Below are 20,345 nucleotides of genomic sequence, written 5' to 3'. Positions count from 1 at the left end.
CATAGATAAGATGGATATTTTAATCAGAGGCAGTGCTACAGACTGCATTAATTTTTCAATTTTCTCTTCACGATTACATTTTTTATTGGACAAGAAATGTTCGGTATTTGATATAGAGATTGTGTTATTGGCTGGTGAACTGTTAGTTATATTACTGATCATCATTGTCTTACATCTACACTTCATCATTAATTACAGGTCAAGCGATGTTAATAATGTTACCAAGATGACGGCAGAGCACCAGCGTGTGCAGGCCGAGGGATATGGAGACTCGGTTGTTACGCAAATGAAAAACCTTCGCACCAACAATGAGTTGTGTGACTTCAAAGTGTCGGCAGAGGGACGGACATTTGATGTAAGTACACATTTCACTGAGTCAAAACCAATGGTCAAAGGTTACACAATAAGACACCTTTATTTCATGTATTCATGATAATTTGATGTCGCTGAAATTCCTTGAAATCATTTGAGGATAATTTCTATGTCTGACTTACTTCCCTTTCATGTGTTTAATGCCTAATTTAAATCAAAACTGGCAAGACAATTAAGCAACAGTACCCGACTTCTGTCAAAAATACTTGTGATGATCTTCTTTCACGGATGATCTGAAGATGATAGGTCAATCCAGGGTTAGGCTTTGGATGGTTATGTAATTAGATTGTTGTTTTTGTTGCTCTCCCAAGGGAAAAATACAATAGGCTGTCTAAGGTTTGAGTCTGATAGAGACCTGATGTAGTTCAAGTCCTCATGAACAGATGCTGTATACTAGATTACCAGGTGTGAGCCAAGATATATTTACACATCCAATGTATATGTCCAGCTTCCTTTTGGAACAAATTATTTCATTAGAAAATATCAAACTGCTCGTGTTATATTTTTAAGCCCACTATCATCAGGTAGGCTATTCAAGTTAATTGATGCGGTGACCTGACCATCGTCCGTCCATAAAAAATGTCATAATTACCATTTCTTAAGAAGTACTTGATGGTGGCCATCTCAGATTTTGACCCCCTCCCCACCTTGGTACTTAGTTGTGCCTTTCTGATTTAAGGACTGACCAGAAAAACAAAATGTCTGAAAGATGGTCTGATCTTGGATTTTGGCCATGAAAAAATCGTCATTGGCATTTTTTGAGAAGTACAAGATGGAGCTTTCTTTAATTTCCTGTTTTGATTTTTTTGAGAGTTTGAACTTATACAATAAATTCTATATAACATTGAAATTAATAACATTGAAATTATATTATAAATTCTTTACAACATTGAAATTATATAATATATTCTATATAACATTGAAATTATATAATAAATTCTTTATAACATTGAAATTACATAATAAATTCTTTATAACATTGAACTTATATAATAAATTCTATATACCATTGAAATTACATAATAAATTCTTTATAACATTGAACTTATATAATAAATTCTATATACCATTGAAATTACATAATAAATTCTTTATAACATTGAACTTATATAATAAATTCTATATAACATTGAAATTACATAATAAATTCTTTATAACATTGAACTTATATAATAAATTCTATATAACATTGAAATTATATAATAAATTCTATGTAACATTGAAATTATATAATTCTATATAATATTGAAATATATAATAAATTCTATATAACATTGAAATTACATAATAAATTCTTTATAACATTGAAATTATATAATAAATTCTATATACCATTGAAATTACATAATAAATTCTTTATAACATTGAAATTATATAATAAATTCTATATAACATTGAAATTACATAATAAATTCTTTATAACATTGAAATTATATAATACATTCTTTATAACATTGAAATTATATAATAAATTCTATATAACATTGAAATTACATAATAAATTCTTTATAACATTGAAATTATATAATACATTCTTTATAACATTGAAATTATATAATAAATTCTATATACCATTGAAATTACATAATAAATTCTTTATAACATTGAAATTATATAATAAATTCTATATAACATTGAAATTATATAATAAATTCTATGTAACATTGAAATTATATAATTCTATATAATATTGAAATATATAATAAATTCTATATAACATTGAAATTACATAATAAATTCTATATAACATTGAAATTATATAATATATTCTATATAATATTGAACTTATATAATAAATTCTATATAACATTGAAATTATATAATACATTCTTTATAACATTGAAATTATATAATAAATTCTATATAACATTGAAATTACATAATAAATTCTTTATAACATTGAAATTATATAATAAATTCTATATAACATTGAAATTATATAATATATTCTATAACATCGACACTCATGTAAGAATTTATCTTGTTTTTGATTTTTAGACTGATTACATAAAATGGCTGACTGTTGGTCTTTTGTCTATGCCTTTTTAGATTTTATTGATAGGTTCCCCTTGGTCCCTAGTAGTGCCGTTTTGATTTTGGAAATGATCATAATTAACAAAATGGCTTTCAATGGATTTGATGTTTAAGATTATTATCACTATTTCTTATGAATTCCATACAATAAATAGCAAGCTTTTGTCAAGGCTGCCATTTTGAAAAACACATTTTAATCTTCATCTCTAGTTCAGTTTGTGTCATTGAGCTGGAAATTTGTTGGGATGTTAAGGAAAGGAAGCTGACAAAGTGTTGTTGTCATTTCGCCTCCTCAAAACCCTGACATAGCAGTCACAGTGACCTTTTAATAACATGATTCATGGTTGTCCAAGGCAGTACCTGTTTTATAATAGTTTTCAATCCTGAACAGAAATAATTATACATTAGCTCTTGACTTTAGTTGCAATACTCCTTATTGATGTTTGGATGAGGGTTTGATGTAGAATAATAATTCTTAAAGAAAATTGAAGACAAATTGTACATGTAATAATAAAATTTCAGAATATGGAAATGTGAGATTGTCTTTTTCATTCCTTTATTTTTAGAGCTACCATTATGTGTTAATTTATTTGTCTTGTCTGAATCTTAATTTGAACACATAGCTTGGGATATGGGAGTGTACTAATATAAGTAAGAGTGCTCTCCCCTTTTAAGTGTACTACAATGTTGCTCCTCCCATTTCTTGTAAAGGACATAATTTCACAAGTTGCTGAAGCACAATTATTATCTTTGTATATACATATACGTCTTAATTTATCATGTAGCTGATGGGTGCTTATTTTCAGTGTTATTGATATTTATTAAGATCCCAAATTCAATCGGTTTGAACCTAGAGTCATTTTATTTTGAACACACACTTAAGGTGTTTGAGGTAAATTATTGGCAGTCATCCATTGAGTGACTTTAATTGACAAGATTTACTGCCCTTAGGTTTTCTTCCCTAACAAGTCAGTTTAGTTACATTGCAGAAATGGAACTGCAGGACACTATTAATGACACATTGGACCTCAGCCTTTACCAGAGTTATTGCCCTTTGTTTATTGTGGTCTTGGCCATAGCTTTATCAATTATGGGTCTGTGTTAGCATTTTCTCATAGATACAGGATACATTATGTATCAATATATCTGCATATGATTCACCTTTCATCACTAGAGCCGGTATGATTTGTCTTCAAGAATCCAACTTCTGATGCATTTAGTACATTAATCAGTTTGGTTATTGATTATCACTGGAACAATGTGTTTCATGTATGTGTATCTATCAGTAGAATATTAGACTCTTTAATTGGCTTGATCATGTTTTGTGCAACACCTGAAAATGTTTGGAAGTCCCTGGCGATTTCACTTGTTTTTATAGCTTCTAAATTGTCACAGAAAAAACCTGTTTCCAGACAGAATGGTTTTAATGGCTGCCCACAGGGACTGTTGTAGACCTATTGATTTTTAGCCTGGTGGTCATTTCATTGTTTATGTCCACATGCTAAAGGTATATTAACCTCTTGTGACAAACAACGGCTGAAGAATGTAATTATTTTGCCTAATTGGTTCTGTTTTTGTAGCAGATACTTTTTGGTCAGCTAGGAAAGCCTTGTACTGATGGTTAGCGAGGAAAGTCTGGTACTGATGGTCGGCTAGGTACTGAAGGTCAGCTAGGAAAGTCTAGTACTGATGGTCAGCTAGGAAAGCCTTGTACTGATAGTCAGCTAGGAAAGTTAGTACTGATTGTCAGCTAGGAAAGTTAGTACTGATACTCAGCTTAGAAAGTCTGGTACTGATGGTCAGCTAGGAAAGTCTGGTACTGATGGTCAGCTAGGAAAGTCTGTCACTGATGGTCAGCTAGGAAAGTCTGTCACTGATGGTCAGCTAGGAAAGTCTGGTACTGATGGTCAGCTAGGAAAGTCTGGTACTGATGGTCAGCTAAGAAAGTCTTGTACTGAAGGTCAGTGAGGAAAGTCTGGTACTGATGGTCAGCTAGGAGAGTCTGGTACTCTGGTACTGATGGTCAGCTAGGAGAGTCTGGTACTGATGGTCAGCTAGGAAAGTCTGGTACTGATGGTCAGCAAGGAATGTCTGGTTCTGGTGGTTAGCTAGCATAAACATGGAATACCAGGGGAGCAATGCAAGCCCATTGGGCATCTTGTTATTGAAATAGAATTTGAACTATTTATTGAAATAGAGTCTAAACTATTAATTGAAATAGATTTTGAACTAACTAAAACATTTAAATGTGTCAGTTTCTTTGTTGTAATAGACTGTATTTTCCAGTCCTTTCATTGTTTTTCTAAAAATGTACAAGCCAAAGAATATTATAGTATTAGATATTATAAAGTGAAACAGCACACTCATTATATATTTACATACATGTATTACCACAAGGATAATGGCATATAGCACTGTGCTAAATTAATAGCATTTTCTTGGGTTAAAATGCATATTCTGTTTCTTTATTTAAAATACTCTTTTTTTATTTCACATATCCCTTGTCTTTATTTCACATTTTCTTTCTTATTATTTCTTAAAATACAAAATAATCAGAATACATGTATTATCAATAAGCTCATTGAGTTTATCAAATGGTTTGAATTTGTCAAATATAAGTTACAGGGGAGATAACTTATGTCAACTTTTCTAATTATTTTTTATATGGACAGGTCCATAAGGTCCTTCTTGCTGCCACAAGTGATTATTTCAAGGTCATGTTTGGAGGTGTCATGGCCGAGAGCAAGCAGAACTCCGTGGACTTAAAGGGAGTCACAGCTGATGGTCTCCAGCAAATTGTTGAGTTTATTTATAGTGGGGAAATGTCTCTTCATTATGATAATCTCACAGAAATCATCAACACTGCCAGTCATCTACAGGTTTCCTCAGCGATAGAACTCTGCAGTACCTACATCAAGTCCCTAATGACCTTTGACAATGCTGATGAGTTTCTTACCATAGCCGACACATATTCCCTCGAAAAAGTTCAATATCACTGGGATAACATGATCTTGAACAGTTTCTATGAGTTTAGTCAAACCCAAATTTTTCTAAAACTTGATGCCTCTTCGCTTACTAAGTACCTCGCACAAAATGCGCTCAGGACCTCGTCAGAGTATAAACTCTTTCAGTGCCTGGACAAGTGGTTTCGATACAGCCCAGGACGATTTCAAAATGATGGGCCTGATGTACTTAGTCACATTAGGTTTCCACTGATGACAGAGGCAGAGTTAGCTTCTGTGCAGGAGAATGAAATAATCAAACGGTGTCCAGGGGCTATCCAATATGTGGCACGTGGCTTCAAATACCACATCGACTGTAAAGAAGGACATCCAAATATCGAGGAAATCTCCACAATTCGAAGTGAAATCCCGTCACTAGTATTAGTTCACCATGGGTCATCATATATGCCATTTCAGATAACTGCACACAATCATATCTCAGGGGTTTTTTACCGTCTTTTCTCAGATGTTAATGGAAGCAGGGATTGTAGACTTGTAGTTGTGGACAATTTTGGTTACATATGTCGTGTGGTAGACTTCGGAGGGGGGACCTTGATGAGTTCTTTAGTGCGCTTTGATCCACGTCATTTAGTCAGTCAAGAACTTCGTCCAATGCGGCGGTTACGGATGGATTTCGCACTTGTTGCTCACAAGTGTTGCCTGTATGTATTTGGTGGTTCAACTGAGCAGTTCGCAATCTTGGACTCAGTGGAGTTTTATAATGTCACAACTAACATTTGGGGTGATCTACCTCCACTTCCCACCCCTCTTCACTCGTTGGCATCAACAGTGGAAGGTGATAGTATCTACCTCTCCGGCGGAGTGTCCAGTCAGGATCGGCAGGCGACCAACACATTCATGTGCTACTATCCAGCCACCCGTCACTATGAGTCACTTCCTGGCATGTTTTATGCACGACGTCTACATGATATGGTATCATTTCAGCAGAAAATTTATGTTGTGGGTGGCATCCCAAGACAGGGAGCACCCCTTCATGGACAGATCCCAATCGAGTGTTTCAACTTTTCAACCAATCAATGGACAATGCTATCATCCACGCTAAGTGGGCGATCTGTGGGTCATTATATGACATTTGAAGGACAGATTTTGTCACTTGGTCATGAGCACCATAATGCCACAGAGGATGAGATCTGGATCTATGATCCTGAAGTAGATGACTGGGTGAAACACGCTAAGGCACCTCAGCGTATGAACCTCACCTCAGCCATTTGTACTGTGTTACATGTTAATTATGATAATGAGAAAGTATGTAAAACTTTCTTGAAGGACAAATAGAAATGGTTCATGTAATACTGTAAATCACTTATATTTCGTGTGATTTTATTTTCGTGTTTATACACCAGGGAGAGTCAACCATGAATTCAAATACCTCGCGATTATTTTTACAGAAATAACTCTGGATGACAGTCCTGTTGATTTGGTTACCGATATCAGGGTCCTGTATGGTGCAGGTCTCTTGTAGCTTATCAGTCGCGACTTTAAAGACTTATTCAGAAATATGTCTTAAGAGGAATTTCGCAAAATAAAGTTTTACCGAAATCCAAGTGATTTGCAATACATAGATAATTGTAAAATATAAAGGTATTTTCAGTACAGTTTTCTTTAAACTTTAATTTAGTCACTTAAAAAAGGGAAAATACCTTGTCAGTAAAATGTTAATTATATCATCTATTTGAAAGGGTTTATTATGAATGAAATGGAGAATTATTTTTCATAGTGATACGTATCAAAGATTTGTCAGTCAAAATCGGTATGTGATGTATTGATGAATTCTGACAATAATGCTGGCTTTATATAGTTCAATGTTAAAAGATTTTCACCAAAGAATTATATATTAAATTCTTATAGGAATAAAATATGAATTTAAGTAATTTGTATGAACATGACAAATAGTTGAACAAGGGAGGTAACTCTAGTTTACACATTCAGAAAGTAGATGTAGTTAAGAATGAGGTGGAGAGATGCTATTGATTGATGTGATGCCATGCAGGTTACATACAGGGAAATGTACAGATATTGTTATATTGTTGGCAGGTGTAGCACAGTATACATATTATCTGTTATCTGGTATAAAAAAAGTTGATGTTTTTTCTTTGTTTTCATAAGAGCACATTAATTGTGATCTATACCAATACTGAAGTATTTTATTTTCAATGCAGAGAAGTCAAAATGGATTTGTTATTACTACCATTAGTCATTTGAAATGCAATTTTGTATTGCTAGTTTTGTCTATTGGCTCATGAACAACTATGATCATTTAAAACCATGATCTCCTTGTAATAGCTGGTAGCTTAAGTACAGATTGAGAATCATGAAGGAAGTTCATACATAGTGACAGTATAGCTGTTGTATATAGTGACAGTATAGCTGTTATATATAGTGACAGTATAGCTGTTATATCTAGTGACAGTAAAGCTGTAATATATAGTGACAGTATAGCTGTTAATAAATAGTGACAGTATAGCTGTTACATATATTGACATTTTAGCTGTTGTATATAGTGACAGTATAGCTGTTATAGTGACAGTATAACTGTTATATATAGTGACAGTGTAGCTGTTATATATAGTGACAATATAGCTGTTATATATAGTGACAGTATAGCTGATACATAGTGACAGTATAGCTGTTATATATAGTGACAGTATAGCTGTTATATATAGTGACAGTATAGCTGTTACAATGACAGTATAACTGTTATATATATTGACAATATAGCTGTTACAATGACAGTATAGCTGTTATAGTGACAGTATAACTGTTATATATAGTGACAGTGTAGCTGTTATATATAGTGACAATATAGCTGTTACAATGACAGTATAACTGTTATATATATTGACAATATAGCTGTTACAATGACAGTATAGCTGTTATATATATTGACAGTATAGCTGTTACAATGACAGTATAGCTGTTACAATGACAGTATAGCTGTTATATATATTGACAGTATAGCTGTTATATATATTGACAGTATAGCTGTTACAATGACAGTATAGCTGTTATATATAGTGGCAGTATAGCTGTTACAATGACAGTATAGCTGTTATATATAGTGACAGTATAGCTGTTACAATGACAGTGTAGCTGTTAGAGTGACAGTATAGCTGTTACAATGACAGTATAGCTGTTATATATAGTGACAGTATAGCTGTTACAATGACAGTATAGCTGTTATATATAGTGACAGTATAGCTGTTACAATGACAGTATAGCTGTGATATATAGTGACAGTATAGCTGTTATATATAGTTACAGTATAGCTGTTATATATAGTGACAGTATAGCTGTTACAATGACAGTATAGCTGTTATATATAGTGACAGTATAGCTGTTACAATGACAGTATAGCTGTGATATATAGTGACAGTATAGCTGTTATATATATAGTTACAGTATAGCTGTTATATATAGTGACAATATAGCTGTTATATATAGTGACAGTATAGCTGATACATAGTGACAGTATAGCTGTTATATATAGTGACAGTATAGCTGTTATATATAGTTACAGTATAGCTGTTATATATAGTGACAGTATAGCTGTTATATATAGTGACAATTCATCGTAAAGATATTTCTCTCTATTATTTACTATACTGGTATTGAATAAAACTATGAAGTTGAATTGACATCTCACATTTGTGTCATGTGGATGTGAATTGCCAATTAGTTGATGTGAATATCAGTAGAATATCTAGTACATACTTAGCTCTGTACAGGAAAACTTCATCCTTCATAGTCATTGTTCACTCGTTGTATTTGATGAGGAGACTTGTGAATTAAGTGCCACAATTTTAAAGTTCACAGTAAAATGTGAGGTGAAGCTCTGTTTTACCATATGATGAGTTGGGTATTTGTATTAACTCTCCTACATAACAGCAGTATTCTGAATACCATTGTGTTGTTGTGTCCATGTTAAATGCTGCTGTTACAAAGTTTTTAAAGGGGAATATGTTTTAGATATTACACACAATAGTCCCAATTACAGCCTCTTTCAAGTGGGTTTGATTGTTGTTATCATTGAAAGAAAAATAAAGACTTTTTGTATGTTCTACACATTTACAGTTACAAGGTAGAAAGAAATTCAAATGTTTCAAGGATCGTTGTATATTTTCTTTATAAATCTCTGTATTTCTATGTTAGGACCTGTTACCTATACATATACTTTGGAAAATTCATTAATGTCATTCATAATATCATGTTCTGAAGATACAACAAGATTTAAATTTTAACATAGTACAGACTATTATCATCAGAATGACATTGATCATTTTTAAGCTAAAGGTGACACAGTTACAGTTTCAGCCTATTGTCATAGACATTGGAACTAGCTGTTACTAACAATCCTTGCTTTCTGATTGGTGGAAATCTGTTACAGTTTCAGCCTATTTTCATAGACATTGGAACTAGCTGTTACTAACAATCCTAGCTTTCTGATTGGTGGAAATCTGTTACAGTTTCAGCCTGTTCTCATAGACTTTGGAACTAGCTGTTACTAACAATCCTAGCTTTCTGATTGGTGGAAATCTGTTACAGTTTCAGCCTATTGTCATAGACATTGGAACTAGCTGTTACTACCAATCCTAGCTTTCTGATTGGTGGAAATCTGCCAACAGACTATCATAGATACCTTTTTTTTTTCATTAAATCAGCATAACTAAGATCTATCTTAAATGTGTAGGACAATGATGTTATGTGAAACTATCAATTAAAGATTCACAATATTCTGTTATGTTTCATCAGATGTGTTCAAAGCAATCTACATGTTGGATATAAGGAATTTGTCATTATGATATATTTGTTAGATAAATTGTAAATATGAAAATATTTAAAATCAATATGTGTTTTATTATTACATCTAATTCTTATCATTCTGTCACCAATAGAATATCCATTGTCTAAATAAACCACAGCCATACAAATGTGCTCTTTTATGCTCTGGTGACTTTTGATGATAATAGTAAAATGTGTATATAACCATCTATATAGGACTTAATTGTTGTATCCCTGCCATAAGACCTACAGACTGGAGTTCACTGGTCTCAGTTACTGCCAATTCCTCATTGTTAACATAGATATTATTGTTCATAAAAAATAAGTAACTAGATAAAAAAAATAAACCTCACATACATGATCTACCTTCATTGATTCTATTTCGTATTATAAACTGTCAATGTCAAAAACCTGTTTTATTTTGTTTTATAAATATTTTTATCAATTTCTATAATTTAAGGTAGTGTAATATGGTTTATTGTGACAAATACATAATAGCACTTTGTGTATCTATTTGCAAATGATAATAGATGTTGATATTTAAGAATCATTGTTCCTAAGTTCAAATATATACTGCTTCTGTTCTTGAAAATACCAGCTGTGTTTATAATTTATGGTAAATATTTTATATAGCTTTCTACTATGTTGTAAGGTGTGACTTTATAAAACTTTGTAAAGGTAACATGTATGCAATTTTTTCAATTTCAAAATTTGGATGTCAAACTGATTTGAAGATGAAGGGTAGTTTTATGTGCATTTTATTGAGGGAATGAAAAATGAATGAAATTTTAATTTGATAACACTGTTTTTGGAGGGGGGGTTGTCTGCATGATTTAACAACATGCGACGCAAAAATTTTCATATTTCTAATGTGATTGTGATTGCATACATGATACTTAAAAGATGTCAGTTGATCATTATTAACAGTTCTTTAGTAGTACTTTTCAACTTGAATGTTTTATATCATATATCAAGTCAAGTTACTATATGCACATATTGTATACCATGCATAAAATTCAGTAGAGAATCAACATTTCAAAGTGCTCTAAAACGTAAATGATATACCTCAAGTCATTTCAGTCTGAACCTTCATTTACTGCGGACCTCAGTCTACCCTCTCACTCCCAATCTATAAACTTTTAAATCATTAAGATAGAAGAATCTTTCATTATGTCATCTTGAAGTATAGGCAATGTTGTAGACTCTTTGTTCAGTTGTAACAATATCTATTGTCAATGTATGGTCATTTTACCTTCTGTCTCTCTAATCAAACACTTGAACTGTAGAGATGGTGGGACTCATTCTGTTGGCTAATGTTTCACCTTCAAGGAGACAAAAAAAACTGTAATCCTTATCAGCTTTATTGAATTAATATTGTTATGGAAACAGGCAGAATTTATTGTATGTCTATAAATTTTTAAAAACTTTTGAATAATGATGTTTGAAGTATGTTTACTAAGGATGTTGGCAGTGAGAGGGTTAAACCACTGGAACACAGGGAGAGGGTAGCAATGGATACCTCATGATCTATTTTCATTCCATTTTACAAAAGAATAGTGTCTTTTTCAATGTTATAAGCTGTTTAACTCCATAGTCATCACATTCACAAAGTGCAGTATATTGGTGGTCTATGAAAACCCCCTTTCTGATTTTCTCGGGAAATTATAGCTAGCTGTGTATGCACTTGTTTTGTACAAGAATGTATTGCATAAAGGTTAGTTCACATATATAAGTAAATGTTTTATCAAAAGGTTTAGATACAAAACACTCTAGACAGCTACTAACAGTTTTTTTTTCTGTAGAACTGTAAGGCAACTTTGTTCTTTGCATTGTGTACAAATAATACTCATTGAATTTGTATATGTGGTAAATTTATAGATCTAGTGTAGTTGCTATATAGCCTGGGCTCTAGGACTATGACCAAACTGTCTCTCATCAAACATACGCCACTGTTCTCACGCAACAAACTCTCAGTCTACTCACAAAACACCAAACGCTCAGTGTATTACACAAAACACCAAACCCCAGCATATCTCGCAAAACACCTAAACTCCTATGTTCTCAGAAAACGTCAGACCTGATGTTCTCACAGTGCAGCAAACCCCCTGTATTTAAGGGTTTTACTGTAGAAAACCCTGTCACCAGGTTGTGTTCTTTTGCCTTTTTGAAATGTGTTGTTTTACTAAGTTGAAAGATTTCCCTGACATTGGTACTAAGGTCTACTTGATTCATCTGCTTCAGTTGTGCAATTTGTCTGATTTCACCAAACTTTTATGTTCGTACAGTGGCCTAGTTTTAAAGACATCCAGTTTTAGATGATCGTGTTTCCCTGAATGTTGTTGCACCAGTAAAGCACATGTTTTTAGATTTCCCTGTCTAAAGTATTAGGTTTATACTGCCATGTTCTATTGTATATTGTAATGCAGCTACATTTCTCTGTACCCTAAGATGCATTTTGTAATATTCAAATAGTATCGTTTAGTTGAAACAAATACTGTAAACATATTTATTTTTGCACAATTAAATGTCGATGCATTATCATTTTTAAAAAATATACAAAAATGAGTTTGTGAATTCACAAAAATTGCTTTACAAATGATACACAGAAACTGCAATTAGTGATATAATTTTAAGTGTGTAAATAAATCAGATTATTACAATATAAATGTTTACAGTTGTCAAACTGTTTTGAAGGAAAATTGCAATCTAGTTTTTTCTTCCACATTGTACAGAAGATTGATAATACTTTTTGGCAATACAACCCAAAACAAGCAGACAGATAGAAACAAAATGTTAATTCCTTGTCTATAAAAATTTCTGCTAATCTTTCTAATCTTTTGTTTCTTTGTTTGAGATAAGTTTGGTGCATAGTAATTAACCTTCACTTAGTTACAACATCACATAGATATAAAGTGGTAGGTCAACACATTGTACAATGGCACACATGTATCCCAGATCTGCGACGCGCACACTTAAATGATTTCATGGTTAGTGGACAAATACACATTACAAAGCGTCATATCTACCTCAATTTTACTCTCTTTCCTCTATTTCATGCAGTATCAATGACACAAATCTTGCAATAGCCTGTCTTTCTATGCTTGCTCTGTAGTGCTTATGACTTGTTGTGTGCTATACCTGTGTAAATGTTTCTGATACATTTATTGTTGTTGGTGATGCAGTGTCTGTATTGTTGTCCTTGTTCAGTAGGTTTTAGGGTCGTGTGAAGAACGTTAATAACAAGACTATTCAGCATTTCAATGACTGTTATTTTGAACAGTAGTGGTAAAGCAGTATCTTTGCTGAAGGAAAGGAATTGTGCTATGAAAAGTGAAATATCTTACTTGTGAAAAAAAAGATAAGTTCGGTACTTAAGTCTGAATGTTATGATATAATATTCAGCCATGAAGTTTTACTTGCTGGCAGGAAATATTTGAAATGTCTTGCCTAGCTATGAAAATAAAACGGATGAATTGAAGATATGGCTTTTGATGCCAAACTAGGTCTAATATCTTTGCAGCCATCAAAGTTAAGCTTATAATGTTTTGTAGTTTCTGCCATATTTTTCTTTGATCAGAAGCTTCAGAAATGTCACTGAAAATGGAGCAGAAAACAATTTTTTTTAAGCATGAACACAATTTTTCAAAATAATCATTTTCATAACGCAAATATGAAGTTGTTCCTTAAGAAAATTAGTATATATATATATGTGTGTGTGTGTGTATGCACTCATATATATATATATATAACAATGTCAGAATCCTATTGACTTTTAAATACCAATGACAATCGGTGGGGTTTTTTTTTTTTTTTTCATTTCATTTAACCTCGTAGTATTTCTCAATATTTTGAATGCTCCTTTTTCTTTTATGCTTGAACTAGTAGCTACATTTTACTTTCATTTGAACAGATATTTTGTTGAAGTCCTTGCCAGTTACACACAGGGGAAACATTCTTATTTGTGTGTCATTTATCATATAAATGACATATACATCGTTTTTGCCTGCTTTGCATGACCTTTTCCTGACAATCCATTACCTCTGATTTCACCTAACAATAAACATGTGGATTTCATTTGCTTTCAGCTTTTTGTTGCTTCATTTGTGTTTAAACATAGCACCTGTGCATCTTTTATACTGCTTATTGCTTGTCGTTTTTCAGACTTTTCTCTCCTAAACGATGTATGCTTGAATTTGTTGCATGTTTTTATTTAAGGAAAAAAGAAACTAAAAATATTACAAAAGATACTATTGAAAGTTTTAGTGGGGTTAGAATTCGGTGGTTTTCAATGACATTGTGAAGGCACTTGTTTTATACATAAAAAGTAACCTCAAATTTACATAATTCTAGAAATATAAATTCTTATCGAAATTTAAACTCTTACTGGTTCATGGGCACATGGACTAGAGAAAAATAGTATCCCACTAAAATTGATAATTTATCAGTATCTGAAAGGTAGAAATGGGGATCTCTTATATAGGACGTATCTGTTGATGAAGCCAAAAAAAAACCTAGCTATAGTCACTCTGATTCTTATTTTCTCGTGTAAATACTATTTCTGCTACAAATTGTAATATCCTCTACATGTACATGTACGTTTGTGTCAAGATGTAATGCATTTCCTTCTTCAGTGGATCTAAACATCTACTCTTGTATAAAAAACGTTTGAAATTTACACATTTCTGTCGCTTAACAATAAGTTAATATAAAGGTTCAAGGTTGTAGTCACAATAACGAATGTAAAAACTTCGATCAATTTGATTTTTGTAACTGATGTCATAATTTCTTTGTCAAAAAATCAGTCTATGAAAATTTGGTAGGGAAGCTCATAAAAGGTCAAATATTGTTAGAAGGAAGCCAAAACATATTTGTTGGAATAACTTTGTAAAGATTTGAACGTAAAACGAAACGCAACAGTCAGTATGTTCGACCGAAGTATAGACGATATATATTGTCGTAATATAATAGAGACGCTGAGTAACGTCTTTTTAAGTCTTTGAAAATGAGGAACACGATAGATAGGAACCTATAATGACATGTCGGAATAGTCTAAATACACGAATACTGTAAGAAAACACGAAAAAGATGCAAGGAAAAGTTACTGCAGGAAAATAAAGATTAAGTAAGTATACTTGGGGAAAAAATGCTACAAAATTACTCAAGGAAAAATAAGAAAGGAAAAAGATGTAGTAAAACTTATCAAAGGAAATTAAAACAAAGAAAAGGGAAAGCAGGTAAAATGCAGAAGGGAAATTCAATTTAAAATAAGAAAATAAAAGCATTAGAATAACTGAAGGAATGCTGTTGGTTTCGATGAAATCGTAAAAAATGTAAACGATGTTATATAGTTTTGTGGAACTTTGCTTGCTACACTTCTATGCTTCGTTGATTACTGATGGATATCAAACCTCGCTGTGTCCCGTTCCACACACCCACTATTTGCACAAAAACAAAGATGGTGTAGTAGTGTATTAGAAATTAACGGTTTCGTGATTATGAAAATTATGTACATTTTAAAAATGATTATTTTCAAACGTTACCTAAAATCTTTAAACAGACATTTTGAAATAACACAGTTACCTCATTACACACGTGGCCTGTTGAAAATTTAGCTCAATGATATGTCCAGAGCTTTATAATGTTTATATATTGATAGGTGGAATTATGTGCCACTCACTTTAGATTTGAATAAAGTTATTCGAACAATTAGCCTAGCTAGATGTCAAATTCATGTAGACAATGAAAAATAGCTATAGTGTTATATCCTGTTTTCAAGTCCCTTGAAATGCATTTTCTAATTGTCCCGATCATCGTATGAAAAAAACTGGTTAAATACATGGGATCTGTAAATAACTCGATATTAAGGTATGGTCTTTATCTCGAACTGATACCTCGAAGACCTCTTTTGACTTGAAGTGCTCCTCTGGTCCAAATCTTTTGTCTGTCCTATGATTTCCTGGAATACTATTACTTGAAAGTCTTAGACCATCCCTCCTACTTCAATATGATGAAGTCTGACTGTAAATTTTGTAGTTTGTATTTTGATATTGTAATATCTATAGAACATTATCTGATCTTAAGTAGGTAACATCCCACAACAGTTTTCATAATGTGTTGGATGTATTTAAACATGAGATGTTTACTATTGTTGTTCAGGTGTCGTGATTACACGTGTGTTCAGTCACCCGGCAGTACAGTCAGGATAAGTATAAGATAATTACAAGGTACTGAAAACCGGCCTGCTCAAGTTTCTCTTGTTATCATTTTGTATATATTTATGCAGTTTAACAAATGTGTGAAGTTATCAAAATCAACTAGAACTCAGGATAATCCTTCATTTTGTTTTACAATGAAAAAGAACCTCATACTGGATAATGTTTTAAGACGTATTCACATATAACGTGTGTGTCGGTGTATGTATCCCTCTTAAGTGTGTTGTTCATCGCAATATTTCATTTGTGCTGCACTTCTGTGTCGTAAAATTTAAAATGCAACTTTTTCAAGGTAAACGACAGTAACAACTATAAACACATCTTTTCTAGTTCCTAGTAATTATAACAGCATTTCCTTTTAAGCCATTCATTAGGAACACCTCAGTGCTTACCAAACAGTCATAATCGTTAATGTGTATAAAGATGATTTTACGTGTACCATGTTTTGTTGGGGGAATGGGAGTGATATGATTATAATGACACGGAACTATTTATAAGTACGTATCAGAAATGAGGTAGTGAGGGATTAATTGATACAATGATATCGTCAAGCAGTTTATTGGTCATTTGTACAACAGGTAATTGTATATATATATCCGGTGACAGCTATAGGTGCCTAGTTACAAACAGTAACTTCACGTCGTACATAAGCATTATACAGAATATGAATTATAACAAAACAAATAATCAATTAGTTTACATGGAAGGTACTTCTTGCTGGTTTAGATAATAAGTTCGTTCATATCAGTTTGTGGTGTTATTCAAATAAGTCTTCGCTGGGTTTTTTTTCTGTCATGAAATTTAACCATGTACGATATAGAAATACCGGTGATAACACATTACATACTATGTATATATAAAACTATTGTTTGTCTGTGTGTTATACATTGATATATAAGTAGAAAGAATTCAATAGTTTTATCTATAAACCGATGAAACAATCGATTTTATCTCCTGTCCCGTGTTTACCAAGAAATTAAAGGCGTTAAGAATGATTATAATGCTACCGGTGATATTGTTTATCTAGACCGAAAATTTTTGTTTTAAAATTATAATTCAATGTTTATCTTTACATTAATTTTACTAGTTGATATTCAACACCATGAAATGTGAATACCAGTAACAACACCATGAAATGTGAATGCCAGTAACAACACCATAAGATTATCATTTTAGAGAAAGAAATTTTCGGTCTAATTGTTTATCATATAAACCGGTGTATTGTCTCTATATAGCACCCGGTGATTAACACGTCTTTCCTTTGTATTGAAATATTGAAGTAACTTATTGAATGCAAAGTATTTACATAAAAAACGACTTCTATGTTCTTAGTGTGTCTTGTTGATGCGATTAGATAAACAAAACAGAAATATACTAATAGGATAGCGGTGCATATACCTTTTGGTAAAATGTTAAAATTTGTTGGAGTTGAAGAACCGGTGGATTACTATGAATAACATTTTATGTTTGATTTTTTTCCTTGAAATGGGAACTTAGACGTGGAGATATGCATGTCGTTTATTCTGAAAGTTGTCGATTGGTGTGCATATTTTGTATTTAATTAGCACAGCTGTCCGTGTCCCGGTGACCTCCCATTCATATCGTTGTTAATATTGTGCCATGTATGTAGTAGTATGCTGTGCTCTATAGCTACACATTATATTGTTTATGTTTTAAGCTGTTCTGTAGTGTTACAATTAGATATTTGAAATAAAGTTACATTTTACACCAACATATCTGTGTTGCGTTTATCATTTGACTTGTAGAAAGATGAGCTTGTTTCAAAAGCCTAATTTTATCCATTTGATTTTTAGGTCACCTTAGAGGAAGTCTCAAGTGACCTATTTCAATCTTTTGTCTAGCGTCGTCCGTCGCTTGCCATTGGTCGTGCGTCATACACAATTAAGAGCATTTTCGACTTCTCAGTAACCAAAATGCCTAGAGTCTAATATGCTAAACTACTTAACAGACAGAGTTATCAGTTCCGTTTAATTAAAGATTAGGCCAGTGTATTGCTGGGATAAAGGGCTGGAAAGTTCGTTCCAACAAATGGTCTATTTTCATTGGTGTCTAATATGCTAAACTATAAAACTGACTTATCTTTTCCGTTTTATTGAAAATTTAGCATTCAAACTTACAAACATAAAAAAATCTTTGTAAATATGCTTATATCAGTTTTGTACTGTCTGCTCCAAAGCTGGGACTGATGGACAGGTTCTGAAACTGGCAAAGTCCTGAAAAACCTCCGGTGACCGTTATTATTAGATTCGTTAAACAGCGTTAACTTGTCGAAGATCAATCAACATTTAAAACCCAATACTCGCTTCAGGAGGTAGATGTCACATCTTTCCATCTGAAAGAAAGAAGGTGATTTTGTCAAATTTTCGATGATGTGTGATTTTTTAAAATTACGTGTATTTTAAGTTGGTGCTACTCTTCAACAGAATGTAGACGTGTCTTCCACGGATATGAAGCTCTGGGCTTGTCGGACGTGAAGCCATTTCACTAGTTCAATCTGTGCTCTTAACTGTTAACACACAACTCTGAATAATGATAATAAATCTGGATATGTAGTGTATCCCAAGGTTTTGATCTTGTGTGAATGTCGGATGGATGTGTCAAGTTGATAGCTTAATCTGTGCTCTTAACTCATGACTCTGAATAATGATAATAAATCTGGATATGTAGTGTATCCCAAGGTTTTGATCTTGTGTGAATGTCGGATGGATGTGTCAAGTTGATAGCTTAATCTGTGCTCTTAACTCATGACTCTGAATAATGATAATAAATCTGGATATGTAGTGTATCCCAAGGTTTTAATCTTGTGTGAATGTCGGATGGATGTGTCAAGTTGATAGCTTAATCTGTGCTCTTAACTCATGACTCTGAATAATGATAATAAATCTGGATATGTAGTGTATCCCAAGGTTTTGATCTTGTGTGAATGTCGGATGGATGTGTCAAGTTGATAGCTTAATCTGTGCTCTTAACTCATGACTCTGAATAATAATAACAACAAATCTGGATATGTAGTGTATCCCAAGGTTTTGATCTTGTGTGAATGTCGGATGGATGTGTCAAGTTGATAGCTTAATCTGTGCTCTTAACTCATGACTCTGAATAATGATAATAAATCTGGATATGTAGTGTATCCCAAGGTTTTGATCTTGTGTGAATGTCGGATGGATGTGTCAAGTTGATAGCTTAATCTGTGCTCTTAACTCATGACTCTGAATAATAATAACAACAAATCTGGATATGTAGTTTAACCTAAAGGTTTAATTTGTGTGACTGTCGGATGGTAGTGTCATTTAGATTGATGACTCAACTTTTATTAGATCCAGAGGAATATTTTAATACATAATTTGGCTCCTTTATATCCAATTCTGAATTTGTTGATAGCAGCAATTGACTCGTGTGTCTTTTTGTCTTCGAGATTGAAGGTGTTATGTACTGCCGGTGTATCATTCTGCCACAGTCATTTAAATGGTGGCACAACAAATGTATTGTACATATTGACATTTCTAAGAATCATCGGATATATCAAAATTACGAAATTTATTCAATAGTGGGGGCTGGTGCTTCTCTCCATCTGAATTTGATAATTCTATCGAAAAATTTTGATTCTCCTTATTCGGTTTGGAAAATTAGGCCCTGAGTATCATTGACAATTCCTAACAAGAGGAAAGCGCCGTATGATACAATTAAATTCGTTCTATGTATATTCTGCATCTTATTTTAAATTTGTATTAAAATGGTCAATTCACTTCTGTGTCTTTCATGCAATCTTGTTTCATTATAAACAAGATTTTCAAAAGATGTGTGTGTGTACTCAAATTGTTTCTTTTGAAAGAAATAGTTATAGATTGCTCGTGTCGTCATCTTATTCAATTGTTGTTGGTCTATAAATTGATAACTTAAATAC

At 32.5% G+C, this 20,345-nt stretch overlaps 1 protein-coding gene across 1 annotated transcript; it reads left to right on the top strand.

Annotated features, from left to right (window-relative positions):
• Positions 1-226: 226 nt before the first annotated feature.
• Positions 227-6,704, top strand: LOC132553720 (kelch-like protein 26). The gene is made up of 2 exons (XM_060217993.1): positions 227-355; positions 5,079-6,704. Exons 1-2 carry the CDS (start codon positions 227-229, stop codon positions 6,702-6,704), a joined length of 1,755 nt encoding a protein of 584 aa, XP_060073976.1.
• The last annotated feature ends 13,641 nt before the right edge of the window (positions 6,705-20,345 follow it).

Source organism: Ylistrum balloti, unplaced genomic scaffold, assembly GCF_031769215.1.
Source record: "Ylistrum balloti isolate Yb309-2 unplaced genomic scaffold, AGI_CSIRO_Ybal_v1 Utg370344, whole genome shotgun sequence".
NCBI classification, from domain to species: Eukaryota; Metazoa; Mollusca; class Bivalvia; order Pectinida; family Pectinidae; genus Ylistrum; species Ylistrum balloti.
Note: the sequence above shows the minus strand (reverse complement) of the source record. Positions and strands in the feature narration are given on the sequence as shown.